At 45.7% G+C, this 13,131-nt stretch overlaps 1 protein-coding gene across 10 annotated transcripts in view; it reads right to left on the bottom strand.

The window, feature by feature from the left end:
* SNAP47 (synaptosome associated protein 47) overlaps positions 1–13,091 on the bottom strand; it is a 102,954-nt gene extending 89,863 nt beyond the window's left edge. For 4 of the 10 annotated variants that reach the window (XR_014021021.1, XM_081285731.1, XM_081285739.1 and 1 more), the window contains exons 1-2: positions 12,963–13,075; positions 5,714–5,852 (exon numbers count right to left, since the gene is read on the bottom strand). Coding sequence is in view for 5 of the 10 variants with exons in the window: in XM_081285731.1 (XP_081141857.1) it covers positions 5,714–5,734 (21 nt within the window). In the remaining 5 variants the exon portion in view is untranslated. Of the gene's footprint in view, positions 1–5,713; positions 5,853–12,913; positions 12,938–12,962 lie in introns of those variants that run through there. The other 6 variants (XM_081285735.1, XM_081285738.1, XM_081285737.1 and 3 more) reach the window with 6 other exon arrangements.
* Between the last annotated feature and the right edge of the window lie 40 nt (positions 13,092–13,131).

Consider the following 13,131-nt stretch of genomic DNA (forward strand, 5'->3'; position numbering starts at 1 on the left):
ACCAGCCTCTGCAATTTAGCAAGGTTCTAGGCAACTTAGTAAGATCCTGTCTCACAATAAAAAATAAAAAGGACTGGGGACATGGATCAGAGGATAAGTACCCCTGGGTTCAATACCCAAATATAAAAACAAACAAACAAAAGGGGGGAGTAAGTAAGAAAGAAAACCCTATGTTTACAGGTTTAGCTCAGTGGGAGAGCACTTGCCTTGCATGTGTTGGGCACTGGGTTAGATCTCCAAACAAAACCCTAATGACCGTATCAAAAAGCTGTTAGAACTGATAAACAAATTCAGTAAAGTTTCAAAATGCAAAGTCCACATACAAAAATCAGTAACATTTTACATTCTGACAACAAGATTGCTGAAAAAGAAATCAAGAGAGCAATCTCATTCATAATACTTATAAGACAAGGATGAATTGGGGATAACTGTAACAAAGGAAATCAAAGATCTCTACAAAGAAAATTATCAGACATTGTGAGAAATAGAAAGTCTAGTGGTCCACTTTCAGAATAATATTTAGCCTTAAATGTAAAACTGGGATTAAGAAAGGCAGCCAGAGGGGAAAGAAAGCAGAATGCAAAGACACACAATAGCACCACACCTATGGATATGGCAGATCCAAAGTCTATGCACCTGCATAGTCTCTTGCCAAACAGAAGGTGGGGGAAGGGGTCAGCCTAACTAACAGAGACAGAAATCTCTGTTAAGAAATAGTAATTTAGGGCCAGGCATGGTAGTTCATACCTATAGTACCAGCAACTCATGAGGCTGAGGTGGAAAGATCAGAAGTTCAAAGCCAGCCTCAGCAACTTAGTGAGGCCTTAAACAACTTGGCAAGACGTCTCAAAATAAAAAATAAAAGGGGCTGGGGACATGTCTCAGTGGTTAAGTGCCTCTGGGTTAAATCCCCTGTACAAAAAAAAAAATAGAAATAGTAACTTAGGTAAAGAAGTAAAAGCTATACACATGTTAGAATGCATGCACCCCAAGAAGGCCTTCCCACCACAGGAGAACAAAGGGGGTAGGAACAGCTAAAAGTAGATTTCTTTAAATAACCCAATAGGAGACAGTAAAACTTAGGTGACATTGGGAAAGACTGTACATCCCATTGTACTCAGCCAGTGAGGAACTTGGGGAGGGACTTTGTGCACTAGGGGTAAAATGCTAGTTGTACCCAATCTGTGTGTTCTTGCTTGCCAGATTTTTTTGGTAGCACATCCTTCTATAGAAGTAAAGTTTGCCTTGCTGAGTTAATTCTGAGCACGTGTTTGATTCCTCACAGCACCCGATATTTCTAACAGATACTGCAAAAGAAATTATAGAGGACATACACAAAAGGGAAGATATTATGTGTTCATGGGTTGGAAGGATATTATTAAAATGCTTATGCTACCCAAAGTGACCTATAAGTTCAATGTAGTCTCCATAAAAATGCCAAAGGTATTCTTCACAGAAGTAGAAAAACAATCCTAAAATTCATATGGAACCATAGAAGACCCAGAATAGTGAAAATGAGCAAAACAAACAATAAAGCTAGAGGCATCATAATGTCTGACTTCGAAACATATTCTACAAGGATTGAGGATGTAGCTCAATGGTAGAGTATTTGCCTAGCACGTGGCAAGCCCTAGGTTCAATCCCTAGTACTGGAAAAACAAAAAACAAAAGTAAAATCATATTACAAAGCCATAGTAACCAAAGCATGGCATAAAAATGACACTCATACCTTTGGAACAGAATAGAGAACCCAGAAATTAATCCATGTATGCAAAGCCAATTCTCAACATAAGCTTGCAGAAGTACCCCACTTCCCCACCCCCGATGCAACCACAGTGTTCTGCCCAAGGTGAGAAGAGCCACCTGGCCCTCTCCTCTCCCTGACCCTAACCCTCTCCCCTCTCTTCCTTCCCACGGGGGGGAGGGGGTGTTGCAGAGGCTTAATGCGCTTGGGACATGATTTGGTACCTCTGGTTTGTTTGACTGGAAGCTTTGGAGAATGAAAACCATATTCTATTCTGAGTCCTTGTTCAGTGACTTGACAGGCACTCATGATTTACCACATTTGTGCATCTGTACAAGACAAGCTGAACAAATCAGAGTGACACAGCAGCTGGTCAGTTAGGGGTCTGAGGAGACTGTCACTGTGTCCTGAATTCTCTATGACTGGTAGGGCATCACCATACCCAGAACCTGCCACCTGGCTTTCATTTTTACCACGTGATCAGAATTGGCCTCAGACAACAGGTAGCCACAGAAACAAACAAACGTGATGATGAAGATGAGAACAGGAAGAAGGCAAACTACATAATGGCATGCTCAACATACACAAAATTGAGGGGCCAGGTTAGAGCTAAATGAAAATTCCAACAAGTCTGCTCTTAAATAAATTCAACTTCTCTGGTAATACAATTCATCCTAGGCTTTCTCTTAGCCATATTTCCCAGATATGAGCAAAGTACCAGAACATAGCTCTACCAGTTACTAATTCCTGAAATCAGGACACACTGCAAAAAAAGCTGATGTACCAGATTTTGTCATCATCAAAAAAAATAAAATGAGTCTTAAAAGAAACACAGTTATCAGGGTTGAAGAAACCTTAGAAATAATCCCAGATCACAGATGGGACCTTGGTCCTACGGGGATCCTAAGCTAGGCCTCCTAAGAACCTGTCCTTAGCCATACCAAAAGGAACCTCCTCATTAAAAATAAACAAAATACTTTTACTCTCACCCTAAGAAAGCCAGGAAGTTAACAACCTGATGTCACTGGAACACTGAGGAAATTTTCTCAGTTACAGAAGACATCTTTTCTTTCTGTATAGAAAGTAGTCTTGAATCTGAGGAAGAAGTGCCTCTAGCAGGACCACCCTCCCCACAGCTCCCAGCATACCCCAGGTCCACACAAAAGTTCTCCAACAGGACAAGCCTTTCCAATGTCTTAGTATCTCCCAACACATGGATAAATCACAGTGAATCCTGGGCAACAGGTCCCTGAATTTGGAAACATACACTGGAACCCTCCACTGTAGTGACTCAAGAGACAGGAGCAGCCAGACCCAGTGGCACACGCCTGTTATCCCAGCAATTCAGAAGGCTAGGGCAGAAAGATTGCAGAATAGCAAAAATGGTCCTAATCAAAACAAACAACAAAGCCAGCCTCAGCCACTCAGTGAGACCCTATCTCAAAATAAAAAATGCTAGAGATGTAGCTCAGTGGTAAAGCACCTGAATTTTTCAATCCCATATTAAAAGTGGGCAGGGGCAGGTGCTGAAACATTTAGTGCTATAAACAACCTGCATGTACCCCAGTAAGTACAGTGGCCACAGCACAGGCAAAGGTCACGAGTGTCACCCTCCACAAGCCAGTGGCACCACTTCTCAAAATTAGAGGAGGTTGAGCTACTTCAACTCAGCCATGTCCTTAAAGTCTAAGAAAAGCACCAAAGGTGAAGAGCTCCATGCTTGAGTGCCAGTTGGCCCCTGAGGATGGCCTTGCCCTGTTGTTTCAGCTGAAAGGGGCTCCTTACTACCTGGTCACACCCATACATGTGGGGATGGGGTGATCATGGCTCATTAAATGGTTCAATGCCTGGGTACATGCAGGGAAAAAAAAAAAAACTCACATTGGGTTCCTCCTACTATACTCAACAAAGATCACTTCTGACACCACAAGTACAGTGGGTTTTCCCCCACACCCCATCCAGCTATCAGTTCTAAAGTGGACGGTTCTCTAACCCAACTCAATTCTGACACTGCCTGCTTGAGACAGGATCAGATCCCACAGGTTGAGGACTCAGTTTCCTAAGATGGTCCCCATTTCATGTCAATTGCCAGCCCAGGCTGCCTTAACCTGTGCTCTGATCAGAATTCTATAACCCTCTCCCTGGGTTTGATCAGCTTGCTCAAGTGGTTCAATGAACTCTGGGAAACACTTGTGTAAGGTGTGGGAAAGAGGCCTCCATGCCCTCCCTGGGTACCACCCTCCAGGTACCTCCCTACATTTACCTACCAGGAAGCTCTCAGAATCCTGTGCTTTTGGGTTTTTATGGAAGTTTCATTCCATGGGCTTCATAGATTAAATCACTGGCCATTGCTAATCAAATCAACCTTCAGCTCCTCTCCCTTCCCTGGAGGCTAGGGATGGGGCTGAAATTCCCAACCTGGAACCTGCGCTTGGTCTTTCAGTGATGAGTCCCATCCTGAAGCTACCTGGGGCTGCTGGCCAGCGGGGGCTCTTCAGCAGACAAAAATACTTTATCATTTCAGAGATTCCCAAGTTTCTTAGGAGTTGACTGCCAGAAAACAGAAAAAATATATATTTCATTCAATCACACTGCTACACACATTATGGAAAGTGAATAATTACCTGACCACAAGTGACTTCCTGAGCATATACCTCATGAAGGTAGTCCATGAGTGTGAAGTGAAATTGTTCACAAATTCCCCCAAAGAATTACCTTACCTAGCGTCAGAGAAAGCTTTCTTAGGCTCCTACTCAGCTCCTTCACTTTATCACAAACTTTATAACTTTGGAAAAGTGACCTCACCTACTGGGCCTCTGTTTACTCTCTCTGGTAAAATAACTAAAAGACTTCAGAACACCACCAGCAGTAAGACACTTTAAAATTCAGAGAAAAGGACAGAAAAATAAAAGATGAGGAAGCATTTGTCCTTATGTCCTTATGACATTATAGATAATAAATAGGAGAAAAGTATTCAAATGTGAAATATCAAGAAAGCAGCAAAAGGAGAAATGTGTGGCCACAACTTTTCCTACCACAGATCTCCAGGGCACCTTTCCCAGAAAATCAAAGTAAATGGACACTAAGTGGAAGGACAGAAGTGAGAAAAAAACATTCCCACAATGCACCAGAAATCTTCCAAGCATGTACAAAACCTCCATGTCCTTCCTCGTCACCTCCTGCCCGACACACAATCACTCATGCAGACTCCTCAGGAAGGGGGTCCCTGCCCTCCTATAAGGCCAAGCCTTCCTCCTGAGCTCTCCATTCCAACCCACTTCTCTCTAGCACCAACAACTGCATCTCCCCCGTACCCGGTTCTGCAAACTTGATCTGTTATAAGCCAAATGACAAGTACTTTAGATCTCACAGGCCATGGGTCTGCCATAGTCACTCACCTCTGCCACTGTAGAGGACAAATAGTCAGACAACACATCAAAACAAGGAGGTGGGTGTCCCAATACAACTTCATTTACAAACACGTGGCAGCCAGACATGCCCTGCAGTGTGCAGTCAGCCAGCCATTCCCTAGGTCACCTCATCAGTTCACAAACATGCTCTAAGATCTCCAACTTACACACACACACAGCCATTTGCTGTAGCACACTCCTGTCATCCCAGTGACTCAGGAGGCTGAGACAGGAGGATCACAAGTTCAAGGCCAACCTGGGCAACTTAGTGAGACCCTATTTCAAAATAAAAAGGGCTGGGGATGTAGCTCAGTAGTAGAGTGCCCTTGGGTTTTACCCCCAGTACTAGAGAGGGAGAACCACACACACAGGTCTCTCTCAGATACCATCATCCAGGCCCCAGAAGAGACACTGCTTTCTGACCTCCCCCCACCAACACCTAAGTGCCTCCCGAATGCTCTTATTCCCATCACTCCCCCGACATGTCAGTCACCAGTGGCCTCCAGATGGCCACCCAATGCCCATGCTTGTTCTTACACTGCAAAATGCATTCCCCTACCTGACGCCCAGAAGTCTTCATATCAGGACCTCCCGGACACTACTCCTGGTCTCAGGCATCCAAGTTGTATAGGCACCGGTTTTCTGTGTCTTTTCCTGGTCCTTCCACTCACACCTGCCTAACTGGACATGGCCTTTTCCTATTAAAAAAAATTCCTCTCTTCATCAAAAGAGCACGGATACCAGAGTCCTAGGCAGAGGCCTGATTCTGGGCATCCTACAAATCAAGTATGGCCACTTGCTAAAACCAAACAGAAAAGGTAATGGTGAAAACATGAAAGAAACTTTGTAGCAGCTACACGGGGAAGACAAGGGCACCCACGACCTTAACCCTGTCTTGGGGGCTGATAATGACTTGAGGTTTTATACAAAGGGGAATGAAAACAAGGGTTGGGGATTTGCATAGCTGGAGGCTTTTTGAAGCTGCCAACGCAGATGATGTTGATCAGGTGTAGTCTGTCCATCATAATCTCAGGATTGGTCAGTGGGGCCTTGTCCCAGATACGAAAGGTGCCATCTGAAGCTGTGCGCAGTGGCGCATGCCTATACTCCCAACAACTCAGCAGGTTGTGAGGCAGGAGGATTGCAAGTTTGAAGCAAGGCTCAGCAACTTAACAAGGCACTGTCTCAAAAGATAAAGGACTGGGGATGTAGCTCAGGGATAAAGTGTGTTCAGTCCTAAGTACCCAAAATAGGGGGATGGGAGGGAGAGGGGGGGAGAGAGGGGAAGGGGGAAGGGAGGAGACAGAGAGATGTCAATGCTTTGACTCATCACAAGGTGTTTATCAGATCAGATCTTGTTCTGGAATCCAAGGTGACTTAAAGCAAAGGAGATGGATGCAAAATTCAGGCAAAGGGCCCAAGTCTTTAGTCTTGCTTTTAGCCACCCATCAGACATTAGCAGGCAAAAGTGAAGAGTCAAGGTCCTTGTTACAGAACCATGGCACTAAATGTCACTTCAATCAATGCTCATTCTACTTAATGTACCTACTAAGCCCTAAATTTTCTAGGCCTCAACTCAAATATCTGGTAGGCTTTGGGCATCTCCATACCACACCTACCAAGCAACCACTATCAGCTCCTCATCTGGCCACTTGCTGGGCACAGCCAATCCATAACTAAGAAGTACCTCCTACCTGACTAGCCCCCACAGAAGTGCTCTTCTCATAAAGACTTCACTGGACTCAAGTTTCCCTAGATTCCTCTCTTCCTCATCCTCCTGAACAAACCATCAAAAATCCTGGCAGCGTTCCACTGTTCTCCATCTCCTCATCCACACCTCTCCAAGGAAGGGCCATCACCCACCAGAACAAATCCTCAGCTGACCTCCCAATTTCACCCTGACCCCACCACCTGTTCTCTGCCCAGCAACCAATAAAACAGAATTATGAAAAGTGACTCTTCTGCCCAAATCCCTTCCCAACGTAGAACAGGGATGTAGCTCAGTGGTAGAGCACATGCCTAACACCAGCAAAGCCCCAGGTTCCATCTCTAGCACCCCCGTCACTGAAAAAGAAACAACCACAAAAACAAAAACACCTTTCCCAGTGTACTTGGAGTAAGTCCAACTCCTCACCACAGCCAAATGCATTCTGCAGCTTAATTCTGCTGCCCTTTCCACTAGCTATTCTCTCTGGAAATGAATGACACTTTTCACTTCAGGCCTCTGCTCAAATGGCACCTGAGCCCTTCCTAATTAATCCCCTGAACCATCACCTAGCAAAGCATTCCCACACTCCAGAGCTTGTTCACATTTACAATGCTGTCAACTAAAGTCTGCACACAAGAGAAAGAGAACACCACAGCTAACAGGCCCCCATGCATGTGTGCTGAATGAGCCACATCCCACCACATGGAAATAAGGACTCTATCCATTCCCTCGCACACTGCCTAGCTTTCTGGTGATGCTCCATTCCCAGAGTCATCATTGGGATGCTGCCTACTGCAAGCTGGAACAGCCTACACAGCACCACCATGAACCCTAAGACCTGCATTGACCCTGCGTGTACAACACAGATTTAGCATGGGAGGTCATGGCATGAAGCTCTGGGGTGTCTGAGGCTAATATATCCAAGTGACGCTCTTAGGGAACAAGTACTTGGTCACACGGCCAGCACTACTAACATCATGGTTGGCATAATGCATGTCTTTCAGCATTTCCATCATACAGGAGCCCAAGTGAGACTCAACAGTAAGTAAACACCCTATTTTTAGTTCATTTCCAAAGTAGCAGAGCTAGAGACATTTTACACACCTCCCACTACCTCCAAATTTCAAGGCTGGAAGAGAAAACAGAGGGGCAGTGTATGTGGTGGGGCAGTGCAGCTGGCTTTTTCCCATTACCTGTCCTCCCACTCTACAGTATATCCTCTTTCCACTCCCTCAGAGGCTCCCAGCCCCACCCTGGAAGGCTCAGTCATGCTGTCCGAGGGCATTTCAACCCAACCCCATGGCCTACTCACAGTGCATGTGCTAGCTTTTCAGAGAGAGCTGATTGTGTGCTGTTTCCACTGCGCTTCCTCCAAAACACTAACTTCAACCCCTTTCCTGTTGCTCTTTCAGGGATGGCACTACCCAAGAGGGTCAGGTTCTGTAAGTCTGAGTGGGGCCAAAGGATGTGCATCACTAGCTGGTTCCTGGCTCTGCCAGGGAACTTCAGTGACATATACCTGTATTCCAGACCTCTCTTCCCTCCCACATGTACAACAGTGCTCACATTAACACCAGAGGGCCACCATGTGGATAAGGGGAAATATGGCAACAAATATCTGGCTCAAGAGTTCAAGGTCCTATACACAACAGTGAATCTCACCATTGCGTACATCCACAGACTTGGATCCTAAGTAAAATTACATATTTTCATAATTATATCAAAATGGATTCTTTTGTCATGTATAACTAAAAAGAACCAATAAAAAAAGTTTAAGGTCCTAGACATGTGGATAAGAACTTAATTGTCCCCAGAGATCTTGGGGTGTATGTGGATGTGCTGGCCCTGACCTCCTCTTTCTCAGAGAACTTGGTCTCAGGCACAGAAATTCAGCCTGGGAAATGCTTATCTGAATTTCAAACTGTGTGGGGAAAAAACAAACAACCCGTTCTGCCAGGCATGAGGGGGCATGCAGGTAAGTGATCTCAGTGACTCTGGAGGCAGAGGCAGGAGGAGCACAAGTTCAAGGTCAGCCTGGGCAACTGAGCGAGACTCTGTCTCAAAATAATAAAATAAAAAATAGAACAAGCGGCCTTACCTCTGCTCTCACACCACAATCAACACAGGAGACTTCTGTGACCCCAAAAACTATAAAGGTTTTGCCCCACCAGCAAGTGAGCAATTCTGCAACAAGGGACACCAACAGGACATACTCTACTTTGATCCAATTCTGATTCAGCCTGGAGATAGCATCAGATCCTAGTTTGAGAGCTCAGTCTTCAAGATGCCAATTACAAGCCCCAGGCTGTCTTGCCTGTGCTTCTGACAGTCTCCCATACATAACCATAACTCCTTTTTGGATTGGATTTCCTCAAATGGCTCAAAGAACTAGGGAACTACTTACTTACATTCACTGGTTTATCATAAAAGACAATACAAAGAATACAGATGAAGAGACATGTAAGAGGCATAGGGAATGGGTACAGGCTTCTACATCCTACCTGTGCACCACCTTCCAGGTACCTCCCTCTATGCGGCTACCTGAAAACTCTCTGAACCCTTTCCTTTCCAGTTGTTATGGAGACTATAGCACAGGCCTGACTGCTAATAGAAAGGGTGAGGAAACCCAGTAAGCCCATCTATTCAGATTATTTTTGACATCTCCAAGAAATTCTAGTTTCTATGGTTTGCCCTGTGGAGGGAATTATAAGCCAGGAACCATGGATAAAAAAACAAAAAGCTGGGCATGGTGGCGCATGTCTGTAATCCCAGAGGTTTGGATGGCTAAGGCAGGAGGATCACAAGTTCAAAGCAAGGTGCAGCAGCAAGGCCCCACAAAACTCAGTGAGACACTGTCTCTAAATAAAATACGAAACAGGGCTAGGAATGTGGCTCAGTGGTTGAGCATCCCAGGTTCAATCCTTGATTCCCCAGTAGAACAGAACTGTATTTATTTTTATGTATGTGTGTGTATATACATATATTATATACATATAATATCAATACACATACCAGTGCATTTTTGTAGTATCCTTTATAATAAATTAGTAAATGTTTAACTAATTTATTATAAATGTTAACTTGAGCAAAAAAATCAAAATTGAGGAGGGGTTATTGGGAATGCTGATTTATAACTGGTGGGTCAGAAGCCCAGATGAGTCAATCTGGGCTTGTGAGGTGAGGTGGCAGGGCAGAAAATGATAACTACATAAAATATGCTGTTAACCTGAAATAAGTCTCCCAGAAAAAAAAAAAGGGGGGAGAAAGGGGGCTAAATGAGTGAATTCACACATGCCTAGAAACACAGGCTCTATACCAGAAAAATTTTAAATGGTCAACTGTGGATGGGCTTATGATTGAGTCTCTCTCCATTTTAACTTCTGTGTACATTCCCATTTCCTACCATGGCCTAGCCCACAATGACATCCATGGTAGGGGACAGAAAGAAGCAACTGGTGGTAACACAAGGTTAACTGCATATTTTATGCAGGTATTATTCCATGGGTGTGTGTGTGTGTGTGTGTGTGTGTGTGTGTGTGTGTATATATATATATATATATATATTATACATACTTTCCTCATGAGGCAAATTCTGTGATGAATCATACTTCTCACATACTGAGACAATTATAAACACTCTGCACCCCACTTTTCCCATTGGCCTCCCCAGTCTGCATGCACAAGTGAAATCAAATACCCAAAGGACATTGAGTATAGGGGAAACACATGGAAAGATCGTAGTTTATTGTTAAGTTTTTTGAAAACTATATATACATATATAGAGTGTTAAGAAAAATTTGTGTGTGCACATGTGTACAAAACTCAAAATTGGTTTCCCCTATACTCTAACAACACACTTTGACACATGTATGAGAATTTCACAGACACACACACACCAGGAAGCAAACAATTCAGCAATTCAGCAGAGGACACAAGTTGGATGTTCCCTAATTCAACTTAATTCTGATATTGTATGCTTGAGACAGGATCAAATCCCACAGACTGAGGGCTGTCCCTCCACTACTCCCCAGCCCCTTCTGCCTCCCCATTCCACCTCACAAGCCCAGATTGACTCACCTGGGCTTCTGACCCACCAGTTATAAATCAGTATTCCCAATAACTCCTCCTCAATTTAGATTTATTTGCTCAAGTGTTTCAGAGAACTCAGGGAAATACTTGCATTTACTATTTTATTATAAAGGATACTACAAAGAACACAGATGAAAAAGAACACAGATGAAGATGATTTTATATATAGAGGGGGGCGGTATAGGTAGGTAGGTGGGGGTAAGGTATGGGAAGAGGCCTCTCCCTGGGCACCACCCTCCAGGAACCTCCCCACATTTACCTACCAGGAAGCTCTCAGAACCCCGTGCTTTGGAGTTTTATGTAGGTATCATTCCATGGGCTTGATGGATAAAAATCATTGTCACTACTGATCAACACAGCCTTTAGTCCCTCTCCCCTCCCTGGAAACTGGGGCTGGGGCGTAATTCCCAGTTTACAGTCAGTCTTTCATTGACAAGCCCCATCCTAAAGCCACCTGAGGCTGCTGGCCAGCAGGGGGTTCAACAGCAGACAAAACATTCATTTCTTCAGATATCCAGGAAAGAGAATGAAAACACATACACAACGTAACACTATGCCTACATAAGAAGATACTAGGGGAAGAAAAAAGGGAGAAAGGAAGGGGGCTAAATGAGTGAACGCAAACGTGCCTGGAAACATAGGCTCTGTATCAGAGAATTTTAAAATGGTCATCTGTGGATGGGCTTATGACTGAGTCTTTCTCTCCATTTTAATTTCTGTGTACATTCCCATTTCCTACCATGGCCTAGCCTACAATAATGACATCCATGGTAGAGGACAGACAGAAGCAACTGGTGGTAACACAGAGTTAAGGGAGTAATTCCATAAAAATGGGCCCACTGTGCTGCATGTTACCTGCAGGAGAAATGCAAGTTTGAAATAATGTCTCTCAAAGGAATCCAAGTTACCCTGAAAGAGGAGATTTTGTGACCCTTTCCACAGACCAGATCCTGGAACTCAGGGAGATAAAGGATAGTTCCTCCTAACCATAAAACCTGTAAGAATTTAGACTTAAGAATCCATGGGCCAGGGGGTTGTGGCTCAGCAGTAGAGCTCTTCTAGCATGTGCAAGACGCTGGGTTCCATCTTCGGCACCACATAAAAACAAATAAATAAATGTCCAACTACAACTTAAAAAAAAAAAAAAAAAGAATCCACAGGCCAAGGTGACAGAGTTGTCATGACAGCGGGGACCCGAAAGTCCGATGTCATCCTGCTGTCAAGTCAAGGGGGGATTCCCTAGAAACTTCACTGTGATCCCCAATAAAACTGGAGTGCAGAAGAGGCACGCTGTCCCTCTCCTGAGAGGACCTACTCTCTCCCTTGAGTGTCCCCTTTACCCTTTCCTATCCCTTCACTAAACTCATGCATGTTACTCGGAAAGACATGTCTGAAACCTTTGATTTGACAGGGTTTGAAGGGGTGCGCGTGCGGGGTCAGTTTCCTGAAAGGCCCCAGCCCAGTAACCTCCATTCCCAGGGGTGGTGGCCACACCTGTAATCCCAAGTAACTCAGGAGACTTGGAGAGGAGGACAGCAACTTCGAGGCCAACTCGGCAAAACTCCGTCACAGACATTTTTAAAAGGGGCTGGGACTAAGGCTCAGTAGTACAGCCCCCGGGTCCAATCCCCAGGGCCGGAGGAAGAACCAGCCTCCACGCCGTGCCCACGGGAACTGAGGCTACCAGCACCGGGCCGCAGCACGCCGGCCCCCAACCTGCCCGCGACTCAGTCGGCCGCCCTTACCGCTCCACCTGGAAGCAGCCCCCAGGCTCCTCCAGCCTCCCGAGCCTCCCGCTCTTTCGGGACAAATGGTCCTCTCCTTCCAAAGGGCCCCCTCAACGACCCCGGCCCGGTCTCCCTCCGTCCGGCCGCCCCCTCGGGCCCCCATCGCCCCTCCGCGCCCCGCCGCCCCCTGGAGACCCCTAGGGGCTCTGGGTAAAGAAAGGCTCAAACTCGTCACCGCGTCAGCCATGGGGGCCGGGCTATCCCGGGGCTGGGCAGGAGCCTACCGGGCCGCAGCCGAGGCAGCGGGGAAGATAAGTGCCAAGTCCGCCGGCTTTAACCGGACCCGGAAGCGACCTCCAGCGGCAGCTGGTCAGCTGTGAGGCGAAGAACTCTGCGCTTGCGCGGAGAGCGGCAGTGTGCCGGGCGCATGCGCGCAGGGCGGAAGCGTGCGGC

This window comes from Spermophilus citellus (assembly GCF_964194105.1).
Source record: "Spermophilus citellus genome assembly, chromosome: 1".
NCBI classification, from domain to species: domain Eukaryota; kingdom Metazoa; phylum Chordata; class Mammalia; order Rodentia; family Sciuridae; genus Spermophilus; species Spermophilus citellus.